General features: G+C 35.6%; 1 protein-coding gene across 1 annotated transcript; it reads right to left on the reverse strand.

Annotated features, from left to right (window-relative positions):
• Window positions 1-462: 462 nt before the first annotated feature.
• Window positions 463-19,631, reverse strand: LOC135649738 (N-terminal acetyltransferase A complex auxiliary subunit NAA15-like). The gene is made up of 26 exons (XM_065168445.1): window positions 19,469-19,631; window positions 17,595-17,673; window positions 17,411-17,493; window positions 17,171-17,320; window positions 15,200-15,315; window positions 14,194-14,299; window positions 13,320-13,391; window positions 13,019-13,134; window positions 11,313-11,445; window positions 10,897-10,974; window positions 10,671-10,724; window positions 10,490-10,560; window positions 9,375-9,429; window positions 9,196-9,291; window positions 7,453-7,581; window positions 7,262-7,344; window positions 6,923-7,153; window positions 5,614-5,746; window positions 5,419-5,532; window positions 5,113-5,244; window positions 4,285-4,341; window positions 1,773-1,870; window positions 1,635-1,693; window positions 1,451-1,562; window positions 1,258-1,358; window positions 463-1,128 (listed from the first exon to the last, which is right to left on the reverse strand). Exons 1-26 carry the CDS (start codon window positions 19,517-19,519, stop codon window positions 926-928), a joined length of 2,712 nt encoding a protein of 903 aa, XP_065024517.1. The 5' UTR covers window positions 19,520-19,631; the 3' UTR covers window positions 463-925.

A 19,631-nucleotide genomic window follows, 5' to 3' on the forward strand; every position in this document is an offset into this window, starting at 1 on the left:
TACGCCTTGAGACATGGGATTGGCAGCAGACAAAAAGAGGGGATTGTTCATCCCCTGATTCAAAGAATCACGTCGTTTATTTTTAGTGAGTTTTCATCATCTCCAGCAGGTATCAGAACTCCAGAGTTTTTAATCCAATGAACTATCGTGAACAGATGCTTCTGCTGATCCATAAAGAGGGTGAACTGACCCACTTGACATTTGCATGAGCCGTAATCTCTCGCTCTCTCTCTATATATAAATATATTCATAGATATTAATGTTAGGTTGAGGACACACGTTATACAAATACAAATCACAACAACACAAGACACAGTAAAAGAATATGATTGAAACCAAACTGTCAACTTCACAGCATTACTTGATCTTGTGAGAGACGAGGAAAGATCACTTTATCATCATCAATCGGATATGAAAACGCAACATTATTCATCTGTCGGAGAATGACGGAGTCACGAGTCGTTTGTGCCAAAACAATTTGTACTTCAATAAAAACACATTGCACAAAATTTATGGTCCGTAAGGAGTACAAAATATAATCAGATGCGAAACTATACGCCAACTACTTGAAAACATTGGTTGCAGAGCTAGCTGACCGCTTTCATATCTTTGCCACTTAACTCATAATCAAGAAATAGCTGATCTTGTGACGTAAGAGAAAATCTTCCACCATTTTCATGAGATGATAATTAACAATACAATCTTGGAACAAGCCAGAGAGAAGCATTTGCTCGAGATGTGAGTCCTAACCCAATAATGCAATCCGTAATGCTATGAGACAACAAAATGCAGTGCTCCGGCAAGGACATGCGTTTTTCTCTTCATCAAGGATTGTCACTGTAATGAGTGCAGAAAACTCAGTTTATCGACTGTCTCTTAAGCTTTTTGTCTCCACCTGTAGGGTTAGACAAAAGAACGGACTATATTATGAAATTTTCAGGTCCTTAAATGCATGTAACTCTCCATTCAAGGAATGAGAATCAGCGAGGTTGTCATCTTGGCCAGCGGCAACCCCATTTTCTGGCAAATTTTTTAAATTGTTATTTAAAGTGCAAGTAAGAGTGGAGTTTCTGCAGCCTCCAAAGTGTGTCGAGCATGGAAAGTATTCTGCACACCGTGCTTTCCAACCTGCAGTTGAACAGAATTATCAGGAAGAAAGATATTTTGGTATATACTAAACTAAAAATTCCAAACTCCAAGATGACTATCAGTTTCGTATGCGTTGAAGGCTTAATTGACTAATACTCATGTACTTACTAGAAGCAGCACCCTGATCGTCAAACACTGTCTCAAGCAATCTGTGGACGGTAATACAGTCTGGGAGTTTCCATACGCTGACCGGACCGAGTGCCCCATTTCTGCTTAAAAATCCAGCAACATATCAAAGTTGCTCCCATAATTGCAGTGACATCAAGTATATAAATCATTAACAAGTTTTGAGCATTTTTACCCCACTGCTATGTTGTTTTTTGAATCTTCAATTAATTTAATTGCCTCCAGCTTCTTCTCTGGCTCGAGAACATACAGCATTTCAGCAGCAGCTGCTCTATGGATTAAGGAATCTGGAACATCAAAGAAATGATATTAACAATATTACAATTTGTGATCCACACTAAGAGGAATGATTTAGAAACCTTTGTGCTTCTCAAGGAAAGATTCGTTAGCTTCAATTAGTGACTTTCCATTCAACTGACTGCAAGAGATGAGAACCAGAAACCTATCAACAACTTCAAGAACAATGTGAATTTGAGTGTAAAACAGACATCAACAACCTTATCTGTGGTCGTTCTGCTTCTAATACATTCCAAACGAGCTTCTCTGAGTCTGAAACTGGTGAAGTAAAGCTGCTAATTTTGTGAAAGAACTTTATCTGTGAAATGGTACACAGGATCAATCTACCAAAAATAATAACCGTGACAATCTACCGGGCAAAAAGGCCCAAAACAGATGCTAAAAGTTTTAGATTACAAAGGTAAAACTGTAAGTGGTGAACAAGGAGGTTGAAGGCCATTTATGCTTCATGTTTATCTGATATATGTCTATATAAAAAAGAAATAGAAACAAAGCTTTCTTGCATATGTCAGAACCACATAAGATGTCTGATGCTATGATGTGATCAACAGTGGACAAAATTGGATCCTCTTTTTTAGGTGTTTAGATTCCAAATCAAACAACGAAGAAGTTTCTGCAACACACATTCTGATATAAACTGTCCTTGAGGGTCATAATATACATTCAGGAATGCCTCGGTCTGACCCCATCCAATCTTGGCACATATTATAGTTGTTTCTGGTTCTAATTTACAATCACTTGTAGCTGATCTTCTAGTCCCTTGTACAGGGTACGTGCCCACAGGTTATATAGCACTATGAAATTAATCATGATTCCCATGCCCCACCTTTTTCCTTCCACTTTTGTCTTCAAATTATCTCTCCAGCATTGCTTCTGCTACTGAAATTTGCAACAAGAATAGCAGCTTCATCCGTTCCACCATTGAGATGCCAAACCCATAATTCAGATGTGAAGTGATTAGTGTATATCATGTTCATCTAAAATTCTTGCACTAAGCAGTCCTCGCCGAAAGGCTTGCATTATAAAAATCAGGAATATAGGCCAGATAGGATTACACACCTAGAGTTTTCTTCAGGTGTGATCAATGTGCTTGATCCCGCTCCATACATTATGACAGGAACTCCAGATGTAAAAGTGATATTAGGATTCTTGTTAAGTACTTTTAAGATTTATAGAACAATTAGCATACGATGTCTTAGGACAAATTTCTGATTAGTGTTACTTTTATGAACAAAAAATAGAAGAAACAAGTTTGGAAAAGCAACAGAGCATGCAGGAAACAAACATGAAGAATGGGATCCACAAGGTGTGAGGAAACATAGCACACCTTAATGTTACAAGCATCCTAGACGGTGTACAAAGCATAGGAGGCTTAGATTAATAGACAATCAAGCAAGGCAATAGGAAGACACAAGAAAAGGGTTTATCTTTGTGATTGGATTATCAATCATCCTACCTTAGAAAATTAGTTAACTTCCAATTTTCATGAGTCATCAGGTGAATAGTCACTCAAGATAACTTGATCTCAGAAAAATTATAGAAGTCAAAAATAATATACAGAAACATGATTATCAGGCTTGTTTCTATCTTTAGTTGCTGGGTTCTGGTAACAGGAAATCAAGTCTGAATCAGCCAAGGTTGAGCACAGGTCCAAGATGTGTTCAGGTGTCGTGAAAAAAAAAAACTGCTATATTAATATTAATATATATAATTAAAATTCCATGTTACAAAAACGAATTAATTTATAAAAAATAGAAATTTAAAGACCACCCAAATCTTCAAGCAAACAGATGAAAAAAAGCAAAGACATCATTGACATCACAAGATATATGTTGCACAGGTTTAGAAATAAACGTATGCACGGAGTATTGAGTAAAATAGCTAAGTTCTGATCAGACCTGGATCTGGATGCAGATCCAGGTTTAGAAAAATATAGTCCCATGCTCAACCCATGGGCCACATGTGTGTTGCCTATGGGCAGTCAGGTCCTATTATCATCACTACAGAAAACAAGCTGAAAAGAACCAAATCACTTGTTAATACTTGTATCAAATGTTTAATGACTAAAGTCATAGCCAAAAACTTTTTTTTAACAAAAATTAGAATATGTTTTCATTACATTAAATGATGTACATGACGCTCACATGTGGCCTTGAATATTTTGTGCAATAATGCACTAACCAACTCGGATGTCTCAACAAAGACTCGACATAGCCAAAAACTCAATCATGTTATAAACACAGCTCAAATTTGGTAGTGATTGCCTCTCAAATTCAAGCAACCTCCACAAGAAAATTGCACCACCATTCTATTACCACAACATCAAACCTACAGTTTTCAGTGAAAACTTGCATTCTCTGAAATTAGAACTTTTTTGCTAGTTTATCCCTTTCTAAGGTCAATGTGTAGTTCCTTCAAATATTAAAGTATGCTAACTGATTGTCACAGAAAATGAGAACCTGACCAATATGAACACAAGCAAAGGCTATAATCAAGACCATAGTTAAATGTAAATAAAATATTTCGGCTAACTGAAATAAAAATGATTGAAATCCATAAAGATTATAAGACTATAAACACTATACAAAGATGTAGACAAATCAGTCATCAGTGCTTCTAATTTGAATATGTTCCTTTTCATTTTAATTAGGACAAGTGACAGTTTAGAAGCAAAAGTTAAATTAAGAAAATCTGCTAGTTGACAAGACATACCAAACATCGATGACTATCTGGATCATTCTCATTCAATTTAATCAGCTGCTTAACAGCCTGAAGAATTGAAATTTTGAAGTCAGAACAATAAAGGTGGAGATCAAAGAACAATCTTTGCAACGTGAATATACAACATCTGGCATAAAGTTCAATTTAAGATCACATAAGATGTTAGAAGCATGGTTTGCCGTACCGAACAGTACCGCCCGGTACGGGCGGTACGTACCGGTCCGACAGACTTTCGGTACGCGGACCGCCTCTTACCGTTCCGGTACTGTAGCAGTACTGTAGCACTGTAACACTGCTACAGTGCTCGGTACACCCGTACCGTACCGTACCGAGCGCGGGTCGAAACGCCGGTACGGTACGGTACGGCGAACCTTGGTTAGAAGTACTAACAATGTATGGGTAGCAGGCATACATATTAAACTTGTTTGGACCCAATTAAGAAAATTACAGTTTCCTTTGCTTGTTTTTAGCTTTAACCACAGAATTCTAGATTTATTTCATGAACAGAATTCTGGGTAGCAAGCAAAACTCTTTATTTCATCCATTCTTCTTGACTATATCTGAAATCTTATTTGCGATATCAAGCATGGAGGGTGACTACAAATTACTCTTTCATAAGTTGTGGAGACATTCTTAATTCACATGCTGAACAAACCCTATTAAGAAAGGCTTGCTGCCTGGTTGGTAGTAAGTAGATAAACATATATCATATTTGGAACAGCTCATTTGTGAGAACAATGTTTTATACAGTAATTCAAGCATAATAACATTTTAAGCAGTAAGTGAGATATTAAAGAACTGCATTAACTATAAATTTACCTGAAATGCTAACAAAATCTTCTGTTTTCTCATGTTTGCTTCAAAAGAAAGAATATGAGTTTCCAATGAATTAGCAGAGTTGCTCTGAAGCAATTTCAAATATTTTGTAGCTTCCAATAGTGGATCTTCGACCTGCTTAGAAAGCATAACTTCAGTTAGTTGTTTAAGCAGTATCATAAAAACCAATGCAGATTTTCTTGGAAGATCCATTCTAAACTACCTAGTGAGAACACCAGTAAGCAGTTGCATTGCAAAGCCAAAAGAAAAAAGAATTCAGATGAACAATAATTGTTTGAATTAAGGAACCTGCATGAGCTTTTCCCCATGAGGATCTAAATCAACAAGTCTGACATTTGGCCGCCTGCCGGATTTAGACATGCCAGAAGAAGTTGTTTCCTCCTCATTTCTTTCTTCAGCTTCCTGTGGAATATCAAAGAGAATTTTCAAGGAAAACATCCCAACAGAACAACATCTATGACTACAAACTACTAGCAAGATTACTTTCTTGGCACGAGCTTCCGCCTTTTTCTGTTTTTGTCTCATTTTCTTCCTCTGTGAAGGAGGCAACTTTGACATCTCATCACTTTCCTCTGTCATCAATTTTGATGGAGAATCGTACAACTTCATGTAGCATCTGCACTTAAAAGGTCACATTCAATGTCATTTTTTTCAAGAGTTGAATCAATTAAAATTCCAAGCAAAAAGAAAGTACTTACATAACTGTTTTTCAAGGTAAAATCCTGTATACAACATTAGCAGATTCCTAGTTAAACAGTCAGCTGAGCATATGTGTTATGAGAGCATCCCTCAGCAGATCTATTTAGTGAGGAAATAATATCTTCTGTTTTGCCATCTAATTTTTCTGTGATCAAAGAATCATAGGTCACACCTCAACACCCCCTCAAACCACCTCTCTCTCTCTCTCTCTCTCTCTCTCTCTCTTCCCTCCTGCTTCCCCAACACACATACACAAAAACGAAAACAAAAACAAATACCTAATGATTTGCTTAACATGTTAATATGGACCAACTCTGGTTATGGCAAGGATGAAGTGTTTCATGTTGATAGTCCAGAAAGCTTATGGCATAAGAAAAGACAATTATGTTGATGGAACCACTAAGGACAAGATACCATGCCAAAGCGGCAAATGTATTTGCCCTAAGACCTGGGGCGATACAGTCAGAAAAGATCTCGATACCTATAGCTAATGTTAAAACAAGGCTGATTATTAAACCCCATCAGTATTGACAGCATCCAGATCAAGCAGTGCAGATGGGAGGATCAGTTTTTTGAGGCCTCAAAAGTTTAGAATTCAAATACTTTCTGGTTCTGGTGGTCAATTTCTGCATGATAGTCAAAGATGTTATTTTGTTTTCTTCAAAATAAGTTAACAATCACCTATATTTCCTTTTTATGCACTAAAACTAATTTTCAGTAGTTGATGATGCACCCATAATTAAGCTGAAGAGAATAATGAAGAACATAAGAATTAAATGCTTTTATGGAAATCTGGCTATTAATCCTTCTTCAAAGTTTTTTCAGATCATGATGTAGAGTACCAAGAAGAAAAATATTATTCATTTCATCGTCAAACTTCTTCAATTAGGTGAAAAATTATCAGGTATAAATGATAAAAAATTTGTCTATCTTGTCATAGTTTAAGTTTTGATTGTAACTATAAACTAATAAGGTGTGAAGTATATTTAAAAATAATACGGCAACACTTGAACAAGTCAAACTGTGAAAAAACACACTGCAATGAAGAACCTTGTCAAATAAACATCTGAAAATATCAAAATGGAAACTTCACCTTATAGCACCTGCTGCAGCTTTATGGAAATACTCATGTGAATGCAACTGATTTTGAAACTTCAGCATCGATACATAAGCTCGTAGAGTCATTTTACGCAGACAGTAAGAATGGAAGTCAAATTGATCCTCTGTCATGTCTGAATAATGCTTCTCAACAGCTAAGAAATTTTTGAGTGCATGTCCTAGATCACCTTGACGAAAGTAACTTTCACCAGAAGCAAGTTCATACCTTACACAAGACACACACACATAGAGTGAAAAAAAAAGGTGCCAGTACATATGCCAGATTCTTCAAGCAAATAGTAAAGAATGAGATAAGAAATTCAAACATATATACCACATGCACTGCATGTCATGAAGATTATTGTGCTGATCACCATCCTTGGTGAACAAAACAGCTGTCTTCTCTGCTAATCCAACCTTCATCAATCAATGCATAAAAAATATTATTTCCGTGTGCAAAAGCAAAAATTGATCCAAACAAGAATATCATTCGGGACATTGAACATCCATTTTTGACAGTAATACCTGATCAGCTTGAAGCATACGCATAACACACTCACTATTTAAGTAACGATCAGCAAGATCCATTGACCTAGCTTCATCTGCCAAGGCAGCAGCAGCAGGCAAATCACCTGCATGTTCTAATATTCTGCCCTGTATCAGCAGAGAGTATGTTAATGCCGTAAATGAATACATGACAATTTATTATTTCAAAATTTTAACAAAGGAATTCAGTCCACTGATTACAGAGGTTTGCTTAGAATTAACAACAAGAACAATTGTCGATCTGGAGGGCACTTCTCAAAGAAATTTAAGATGCTCAAATATTAATCATAACATGAAGCCTCAGCCAAAATAAATATCTGATGTCAAAATAAATATCACCCTAACACAGATTACTGTGTGTCCCATACTACTAGAACAAATGAAGTCAGAGGCTTCAAGACGCATGAAGTAGCTTGGTAGGAGTCTTACATGGTCCAATTGTGCCATATTGATCTCCATTTCCTAACAAGCACAGATACTGGTGTGAACACTGCAGACATCAAAATGAGACCCCTTTCCTGATAAGGTCTGATCACATCTCGCTGAGAAGAAACTTTAATCGCCCCATGATACTGCATCCTAAAAATGCTGTCCTCACATGGCCAGGTCTTAACAAACTATACATGTAGACCACCTTTCATGCAAGTTTTCTAACTTTTGCCACCCCAAGATGTTAGGACTTTATGGCTTTATTGTTGTTGTTGTTGCCTTCTGAAATGTCTTCCATTATAACTACATCTGGACTTGGAGAATCATAAAAATTTCCTCATAAAACCACTTCCAGACCATCTTTCTTCGTACAGGGCCAAATTATGAAGTCTTCATCCAACACTGTTTCCAGCATCATCATGGCTAACCAATCAAGTAGAAGGTGCACGTAAAGTACGTTGTCAATACTCAAAATTATGAAGGTTTTCAGCCAGGTCCACTGGTACCCTGGTTAACAATCTGGAAAACTAAGATGGGGATGTGCTAATCTTAGAGACAGGGTTCTAGCGTTCAAGACTTTTGCTCTCAAAACTTAATCAAAAACAATCTGATATGCACAAGCTTTTGATAGATTTTACATTTGTTGCAGATACCAAGTGTTTTCATAAAGGCATATCTTACATGACATCTAGAGAAGACTCTATAGTTAAGGTGCCAATCAATAATCATTTTGCACTTTTCTCATTTCTACTGTTCAGAATTCATCATCATCTAGTTAGTTAACAACTGTAATAATAGATTCATGGGTTCCTAGTTGTAATTCTTATTTGCTATGTGTTATATCTAATGTTTAATTCTTTTAACTTGACACCATGAAAAATCATATTATCAAATTGTATTTAGAAAACATAGATCTGCACCTGCATTTGAGGAACAGGGTTATATATTATCATGTATAATTATAACCTTTAACTCTGAAGATATAAAGCTTGAAACTCAAGAAAATCTTGATTTCAATGATTAATAACAGAAATTTAGAAAAGTGCATCATAATTTTCTGAACAAAATAAATTGCCACCCTCCTTTATTATACAAGAAATAAGCAGGACATAAAATATGGAAGGGTTTTAACTTTTAACTTCTACCGAACAGTTTTTGTATCTTCAGAAATCCAAACAAACATAACCAATTAAGATTTTGCATATGACAAACTTCACACTGCTAAAATAGAAATACAAGTAACAATCAAATACTAGGTCCCCAAGTTTAATATCATTGACTTATGACACAAACCTTAATGGAGTACAAATCAATCACTGTTGGAGTGTGTTCGATAGCTTCATCAATTTTAGCTAGAGCAAGATCATACTGGCCTAGTCTGTCATAGTGCTGCACCACAACAGAAGCAAAAATCTTGGCATATATAACACAAAATAATTCTAAATTCATAAAAAGATACACCAAATACAAACCTGGGATAGCAAAAACAATGTCCACATGAGTGTCGAAGGAGGCTCCTTTTTTGAACTGAAATTTTTTTAAATCCTTAGAAACAGGATTCACAAATGTTGTTATCAAGAAGCACTTTACATCAAAAGCATGCATGTTAAACAGAAAGTTTAGCAGCCATTTTGAAGGTACAGACCATTGTTTGGAAGACACATGCTTCTAGTTGGCTGAAAAGTGATGATTTCAAAGGTCGAAAAGCCAATGCAATATTCAGTATATATGAAAAAAGACGCCATCAACTGATGATAGTGCTCTACTTCCATATGAATGAGTCACTCAAATAAGGCTCCTCACCATCTAGTTTCTACAATGAGATGGTCTAACAAAATGCATTGCAAATTTGCGCCTTTAGTTGATTCACATCTCTATAACCTCTGAAAGGGAATATAACTGTTAAATGAAGAGGATAATATGATGTCAAAACCTCATAATCATGTGCATGTGCCCAGTCATTTCAATTTGATGCAAAGTGGTTTACATTTTTGGTCAAAACCTTTATCTTGTTACTTTTTACATTATGTATTAAGAAGTCTCAAAAGGGTCTGCGTATGCAAGAATTAAAGTTTGAAATGACAAAATGAATCTAATGCCAATTCCCAAGTTGTCCCGAGTTGAACCAGCCAGCTCCTTTACACCATAGCTAGTTAAACCCACTTTTTGATATAATCTTCAATAATTGATAAGATTCAAATCACTGAAACAATCTCTCTACTTAACCAAAATTCAAGTCACTGAAACATACTGTACATACTATATAAATATATATATGTATATATATATATATATATATATATATAGATATACATATACATATACATATAGATATACATAAACATACACATACACACACACACACATCCAGTAAGTGCTCTGGAGAAAATTGTTTTCAGTCATACATTTTCACCTAGAGAAAAAAAATATAAATACAAGCAGATAAAAGTGTCAACGCCCTTTGCTTGATAAATTGTACAAATGTTACACCAATACAGTGTGCTCTACTATTTTTCCCACATTATAATTAACATAATTCACAAATATGCAAAATATAAAGGGAGAAAAAATTTGGTCTCAATTTTACCTTCCAGGAAAGCTTCCTGTTGACCTAATTGAGTCTTCCAAGTGAAGAAATAATTGTTCAAGAATAGATGCCTGCAAAAGGGATTCAACTACTCAATGATCATGTCAACTTTTGACTTTAAAAAATACAGAATTTGGGAGGAAAAAAATTGCATAATCATTTTTGAAGTGATTCTGCATACCTTTCCGATGTGGTCATACAACGGACTAAGATCAGAGAACAATGAGGGGACACCCTAATGAATATAGGTGACAAATGTTAGCTATGGTTATCCATTATATACCTAATTTGAAGATAATAATAAAAAAAGTACAAAAAAAATAAGAGACAACATGACCCATAACGGAACAGAATATGTTATAGCACAAGATCCACAACAAATTATATGGTAACAGAGTTCTTCCCACCTTAGTTAATAAAGGCCTGACATAGTTATCCACCGCTTCCTGAAACTTGTCCCCTTCTAGAAAATCAAGTGGTATTCGCTGAGCCAAAAAGATGACACAGCAATAAATAATACAATTAAAATATATTTTTTCATAAAGATTAAGAAGCTTGCATAACTAATCAGCAAATAGAGCATGATGGCATTAACACAATCAAGAAGAAAAAGGTTTTATTGTAGAGTATATCTATGCGCAATCAACATTCAATTTGTTTCAAAAGAACCAATACATTCTAACAGGCATGTTGCTAATTTCTTGCAACAAGAGAAAGGCTAGATCTTTCTCATTCCTACCAATAATTATAGCAGTGTAACTGGAAAGAATAACAGAACATAGAGCAGCATCATGGTCAAGCAACGAACGAAGTTTTATCTTACCTTGACAGCAGAAGACCAACTGTATTGATCCCTAAGTGACATATACAAGGCATCTAATCTTTCAATTTCATCAGACATATATTCACCTTTATCAGAATATAGTCCAAGACATTTTTGCAGGCCAATAAAGTACCTGTTCAAAAGTAAGCAACAATAATGAACAAAGTTCAAATCCTCCAAAATGTGTTGACAGTTTGTATTAAGAAAGGGATAAAACATAACCAAAAAGCCAAAGACATTTAAAATTAAACTGCATATGAAACAACTCTTGATGCACAACAATGAACGAAGTTAATCGATAAAGATCCCCCCCTCCACCCAGTCATCCCCCGCACCCTTTTTCTTTTTCAATTCAAGGAAGAAAGAGAGAAAAAGACACCTTATCAGGCAAGAAAGAAAATGGCCAAGAAACAGAAAACACGAAATATAGCAATCAACCACATTGAGTAAGTTTAGAACAAAGAACTGTAAATTCATTGCTACCCCTAGCGAAATGACTGCAAAATGCTTATGGAAATTCCAATACTTCTGTCTAAGCAACAGGATTGTCTTGTTAATCATCTCACCCCATTTTGAGAGAGTAATTTTATTCTCGATGCAGATATTAGTCCAATATAGCTAGCTTTGGTAATAAAAATAGATAATCATGACCAAGATTTATATATTTACAAATGGAAGTCACTCGGCGATTAAATATTTTTTGTTTAGAAGTAGAGTCCAACAAGATATATAGCCATGGTTTCAAATAGCTATCCATAGACAAGATTTTATCAAGGACAATATATCTGTGGTGGCTATTTCAAAGAGCACATCAACAGAGTATAAATGCTACCCAAATGTGCATAATGTTATATCATTTGCATAAATTTTAGGGATGGCTGAACAAGCAGCTGGAAGAGTATTGGCAAGGGCTGACCCTGATTCCAGACTTCTCGACTATGGAGACTTCAGAACTCAAAACCTTCTAAAGATTTGCTAAAATTAGTTAATGTCAGTCAAACCAGTTGTCCACCAAAGAATAAATTTTATTGGTATAGCCATTTCCAATGGGTATCAGTCAGTTTAAAGCAAGATAAATATTTATTTAGAAGAACCAACTATCTTGATCAAAATTATTCTTGATCAACTGATGTGACCAGTTAAAAGAATGAATAGGAACCGAAAAAGAGATGAAAATACAACAAAAAGCAATGAGAAAGAGGATAGTGGAAATTAAAAAGGTAAACCTACCGATATGCAGATCAAGATAAACTGGGTGGTATGTCTGGTACAGGACCATACAGGGGCTGTATTGTCCGATATAGGGCCTATAGCATCTGCTACACCCAGTACAGGGCCTGCTCTGTCAGTAGAGGAGCATGCAAGGCCTGTACTGTCTGGTATGGAGCCTATACAATCTGGTATAGGAGCATACAAGGCTGTACTGTCTGGTATAGGGCCTATACCATCTGGTACACATGGTACAGAGCCTGTACCATCTGTACAGGTCTGGTATCAGTCAGTTTGTTATTTTGTTTTTTTCAGATTTTTTTAAAACTTGGTACACACCGACATACCGACACTCAATACACCCGTACAAGATGATAAAGTACTGATTCGAGTCCTGACTGGTGCATTACTAGTACACAATTTTGAACCTTGAATTCACATATACACGATAAAAAAATGCATATTTATATGAAGTGGAATATTATCAAACTACTTACCTGTAATTATCAGGATTCATAACAAGCAGGAACCTGTACATTTTCTCTGCTTCCTCAAAACGACCAAGCTTCAAGACTATAGAAGCCATTTCTTCCTTGAAAGCCAACTTATCCACCTGATGAGACATTAAGCATACAGGTAACAGATATGCTGTAAAAGATGATCTAATGCACCAAAATGGTGTCTGATATTGACTATTAAGGCCTTCAAGTAAAATATGCCAACTTTTCCATCTATGATTTGTCCAACTAAGACTATCGATCATGAACCTAAACTGCATCAGCCACAGTGAAAACTTACAATTTTAGCCTCCTTCTTATGCATTTCCTCCAGTGCTCTGTCAAATAACCCACATTCCTCCAACAATGAAATCTGTAAAATATGCCTGTTGTATAAATTTCCTCATGCTCACCAACAAAGCCGATCCATTATAGTACAAAAGAATTATGAATGGTGAAAGAAAAAAAAGGACCCAACATAAATTGTATTACTTCATCCGCTGATAATTCACAGGACAGAACAAAGCCTTCTGTCTAAACATTATAGCACAAAATAAAGATGCTTTACAATTAGCACGTGACCATAGGCGTCAAGGTTCCCTTTGACCATACATCTTTCAAATAAACTACAAGTTCCATAAAGCAGTACTAATTAATGTCCGCTCTTAAAGATATATATACTTTACACACTTTATATGTTCCCATGAAAAATTACTCTTACAAATGGTAGGAGCCACCATTTGGCACTGATCAAGCAGGTTGATTAGTCATACAAAGAAAGAAAAATAAGCTATAACATACCAAAGTATGGAGTAAAAATACTGGGAAAACATTTATAATCACCATAGGATGTCATAGTGTAACATAATCACCATCAACACAATGTTACTTTAGCTTGAAAATTGTAACACGGAAACTTCATTAAATCATTGGTCTAAAAATTTGAAGGCAACTTTCGGTGCATGGGGATCATAATTGCAAATCCTCCCATGCAAAAGAATTACCAAACCAAACTCTTCACATAGTGACACGTGAGACAACCAGCCTAGTTATTACAATCTTGGTTACTACATAAAATTGGAGAGGAAGAATAATTAGTTCTAAAAATATAATTAACAAAAAAAAGAAAAAATACACTAATGGCTTGAAGTTACATTTATAAACATTATGTATACCTTATACAAGAGCATTTCACCATGTTCATAACGCTCACTCTCTGGAGGATAATCATCTTCTAGTGTTCCTTCATAAGCTTCTAGAATATCAATTGCCTTTGAAGCACTATCAGATACAGAAATCAAGGATAAGTAACAAAAAGATTATGTTTTAAACTTTTAATACTAAGAGAACTTATTAGAGATTATTAAGTATCAAAATTACTAATATCAACTTCCAACAATTTATCCACCTATGTTCCATTATAATTTTGCTAGCTTAGAACAAACATTCCTTTACAAGTCCTTTTGGAGCTAGCTTGCACACAAACATGGAATTTGAATGACCTGTCATCGTCATGCTGGTTCCCCCAATGATAAAGGACACCACAAGAAGTAAGCCGTTGTGTGGTTTTATGGAAGTACCAAAAACCGGAACCTTAATATCTCATTAAGTTTAGAAATTTGAATTTACCAGCAGCAATGCAATCAAAATAACTAGCCGAAAACCTATCATGCAAAATTCAAAGATGAGCATGGAGACAATATCCCATCAATATGGTCAAGTTTCTCATTTAATTGCAGATGTTTGTTGGTTCTCCAGTGCCATTTTTATAATAATGCTTTAATATTGATCTCAGTGCTTCCGTATCATGCAATGTATATCAGGGAATTTGTGTATTCTCCATATAGTACTGCTATGAATATCAATCTCCATGATTCTGTACCATGCAATGGATATTAGATCATACGCGTATCATCCATATTAAAATGCTATCCTAACCATCAATTCCTAGAAAAGGTTAACATACTATGTTCTGATTGAACCAAACTACCAAAGAATATAGTTCTCTCAAGTCTCACCAAATTCCAAATAGAAGGGACAAATGTGTTTAAATGTAATTTACTATCCTATGAAACAGAAGACTTCCAATTTTTGTGAAATTTTATTGATATATTTATAGTAAAAAAATTGATGGGCATTCGTGAATTATTGGAATAATTTTCCGAATGAAATAAAACTTACTTGGAATTCAAGTGGTGAGCAACAGCAAAGCCAATCCAGTTCATCCGGTGGTTTGGCTTCAATGCCAGAAGTTGCTGTCTCGTTTCAACAAACCCTATCAGGTCCCGCATCTGTACCTGCAAAAAAGCATGTATTACTGTTTCATACACAAATTTTAGTTAAACTTGAATAAAACATTTATGACATCAATTAGCCAAGAGAATCCAAGTAACATGAAAAGAAAAAGACAAAACAACATTTTTAAGAAATAACAAAACATAAGTAAAAACATTACAAAAACACAACAATTTAAGCTTAATTCACATTAACATGAAAATTAAAACATGGAAAGCTCTCTTCTTAATTAACAAACTGAAACCACCAAACAATCAGTACAAACCAACAGAGGATGATCAGTTCTGGGCATCAAGTACCCATGAAATTTAAAGAGGCACCCAAACATTTCTTGAACTAAAATTTTTTATGTGATGGTATAAATGACAAATCACGCATTATTCATAAACAGATTCTTATGTAACAATCGTGACCAGAAATATTTATGTATAGGTTTTGATAATGTCAAGCCGTTGCTGTTAACATCACCTAATAACAGAAAAGGAAAGGAACTCCAGACCCTTTTCAGCCTTCTCTACCTTGCCTTCCCCTCTATAGACTTAGATCTCACTCCCTCCACCTGCATGCCCAACCACAACCTGGTCGGAGTAGCTATTGTTGCTGCTATTATCCATCTCTAGAACATTCTACGTGCGCTTCAGAAGATAAGTCCCTTAGGTTAAGATGATCTACCATCCCTTCCATTGCCAAACTGTCGAGATCAGGTTCACTTCCTTCCTTCCCAATCAGGTTCACTTCCTTCCATTGCCTACTTGCAGTTGTGTTTTAAACCATTTTAACAATCAAAATAGCCAGAAAGCATAGAATCACCTAAAATATTTCAGAACAAAAAATATGGTGATCCTAAATCTCCATGAAATTTGCAATCTCCAACATCAATCTTGAATCATGTCCTCAAGATTTAATGGATGAAAATTGAGAAAGAATTAATGGTGCAATAAATATGGCTTTGTGTAAGACTTCATTGCTGGCCTTACTGATCCATTCTTACGGAACCAACATGCTTCAGCATCAATTACCAAGTTTGTGCAGAACTACAACTTTAAAACTTGTAAAGAAAATATCATTTGACAATATATGTCTTGTATCAGCGTCCAAAGTGCTGATTCTTAATGATGTAATGTTGAAAATTGGTCTTTATAGTTCTGACAAAACAATTTAGCCACTCACAACATTTTCACTATCCAGTTTTCTCGACAAACTTCCTTGATGATTGAACTGCAAGTAATGCTCAAACCTCAATGAAACCTTGACTTAGCATTAAGACATCTGTGCTCAATTGAGTCTACACCTAAAATTACTTGTATATACATTTTAATCTGCACCCTATATTTTGGATAAGAAATGCTTTGCATTCTTGAAAAATTAGGGATAATTCCGATTAAGGGTACAATGAAGAACTTGTGGCATGCAAATGTATCAGTTAGATGATGGAACTAAATTAAGATTAGTGGTACAAGGACTCCTAGAAACACTTATTAAACCAAAAAGGGAAGCTTTTGATGGTTCTTAGTTAAAAATGATATTACCACCAAAATCTTAATCAAGGAGGAAAAAAAGTAGTTCTACTTGAGTGCCAATCCCAAATGATTGGAATCATAGCTTCTTGTTTTTTCATCAACTGTACCAGGCTAAAGATGATTCAAATCATCAGACAACATAATGACCCACAACAGGATCAAAGGACCGAATAACTGAAAAGCATGACCAATGCCTCTGAGTTCTAAGATCTATACACCCGTAAATTTCACCACAGCTAACCACATTCAGTAGCAAAAAGCAGAAGACAACTTTAATTTCATTTTCAAAAAAAATCTAAAAGTAATTTCAACAGAGAGTTGGCACTTCCATACCAACCTGTAACAATGATAAATCACGCAAAATTTCAATATTATCAGGATCAATCTTCAAAGCATTTCTGTAGCACTTAATTGCTTCTCTATATTCTCTGTCTGACCGATAGAGTAGACCATAAACATGCCAGCACACATGACTTTTAAGGTCATTCTGCAAAAGGTAGAAATCAGCACAACACAAAGTTTATATAAAGTAGAAAGCAACTTTTTTTTTTTCTTTTTGTGCAAATTACTGGCTAACCTTAAGACCACGACGAACAAGATCATATGCTTCTGATTTCCGGTCCATGCAATTCAATGTTAATCCCTTCATGGACAAGGTTTCTAGCGGCAGTAGAAACATGACATCAGCCAACAATCATACTAAAACAAGTTAGTGAGAATACAGAAAAGAGGCAAGGCACTGAGACCTCTCACAAACCTACCTCCATGTTCAGGAAACTTCTTCAAGATAGAATCTGCAGACTTTAGTCCCTTTTTATACTGTTTGGTCTCATATGATTTCTGAAGAAAAAAGAAAATGTTTGCTTTAGCTTGATGTTGAGAAACCATACAAAGGTGGCAAAGTTGAAAAATGTCAAGCTAATGCCTTCTAGAACTTTTTTTAATAAGACAAATTCTTCCAGTGATTGTTCAAATAACAAATAATTTATTTAATTATTTATGCAGATAATAGATGAAAACATGCAATAACTCAAACAAATTCTTCCAACACTTTCTCAAAAAAAAATACCTATTACACTATTTATAAAAAGACATTAGACTTGAAATTTGCAATACCCAAGTAGCTGATTAGGATTTCATAGGTGACGAATGAATGAAGAATATAATGGGTCAGTCAGTGCAACATTCTAAAAACTTCATGCTAGTACAGAAAAAGCTCTGGCACATAAATTTGTTACGTCTGCCAAAAGGACTAGTGTTGCTGATGCCTAGAAGGCAAGTAACTAATTTCAACAAAGACCAGACACTGGATCTGTTAGCTTTCATTATATTGCCCTGCTACATGTGGTATTACCTTCTTAAATTTGAAGAATGGCAAACTTGTTGGGAACTAATCTCTGAAAGGATACATCCTAATGGGTAATAATGCTGCATCACTATGTACAATTATAACCAGTGTAGCCTATATAAGTGCTAAATCTTGGAACTCTTTATCAAGTACATATTGGTCTGTCACTCTCACATATACCAAAAGGTTTCAAATTGTAGTCAGTGCCAACTACATATGTCTTTTTCAAAAAAGGATTTCCTGCATCATATGCTATTTCGCTTCTTGCCAATTCGGGTTATACTTGTACGGAGTTGTCTAATACATCCATGCTTGTATGCAGAATAACTGACAAGGATACCCCAACTGAATGATGATGGGGATTCTGAAGTTCATTCAAGAAATAGTTCCAGACCGGTCCCACTTGGTTTAACAAATATAGCATAATACACTTGAAAGCATGTCAACAACAAACATGTCTTGGCGTATATATTTTTTAAAAAATAAATTTTATATGAAATCATGAATCTTTGATTCTAATATAGACGACCAAATAGGATTAGCTAGAAGATAGCAGCCCATGGATTGCAAAAACCAGCAAATGTATGTCTGAAACAAAAATGTTAACAAAGTCGAGCTTACTGAATTTTGCACGCATTCAACGGCAGTACTAGTTGACAAGTTGCTAGTTTGAAACGGAAAGCCTTTTTTATTTCGCTTAACTCATACAAATTATTTGTACAAAAGGTGCACAATAATTATTCAGACAAACGTTGAAAGATCTGGTGACATAAAGCTGCCACTGGTACTAAGATGATAATCTTGTACTACGTTTGCTTTTGGGTCATGAAAAATTCAGAGCCAAAAGCAAAGAACCCTTCGCTCCAAAACCTACCTAATTCTGAAATAATCAGCTGAAGGTAGTCCTAAACACGAAAATGGAGAAGCAAACATCCAAACATAGGTACAAATTTTGTCAGGCAATAGAGAATTCCATCAAATTCTGTAACATCAATGACTTCGCGGAGTGATGTAACGTCATCCCATCCATCTCGAAGCGATCAGCTAAAACCTAATCCCGTCAATTCCTGGTTCCGAAAATATGCGTGACGGAGTGGTGCAGAACAAGAAAACGTAAAGAACCGCCGATTTCAGCAACGACATGACCAGACCATCATCGAAATCACCACAAGCACTGGCTCCGAAAAATCCAATACAAGAAACGGGTCGGATGAGGAAAAAGAACACAAACACCGGATGAACCGGAACTGCCGGCGATCGAGCGGGATAGCGAGAGAGGGCACTTACCACGATGACCTTGAAAAGATTAGCTTCCCTGGGCGGGAGAGAAGACCCCATTCTCGGGAAGATCTGAGGAAACCCTAGGGGGAGGGAAGAAGAGGAGGATGGTGCCGAGTGTGGTGGTATGCGAGGCTGCTGCAACCCTACCCCTCGCTTCCTTCACTAGTAG

This window comes from Musa acuminata, chromosome BXJ3-9, assembly GCF_036884655.1.
Source record: "Musa acuminata AAA Group cultivar baxijiao chromosome BXJ3-9, Cavendish_Baxijiao_AAA, whole genome shotgun sequence".
Taxonomy (NCBI): Eukaryota; Viridiplantae; Streptophyta; class Magnoliopsida; order Zingiberales; family Musaceae; genus Musa; species Musa acuminata.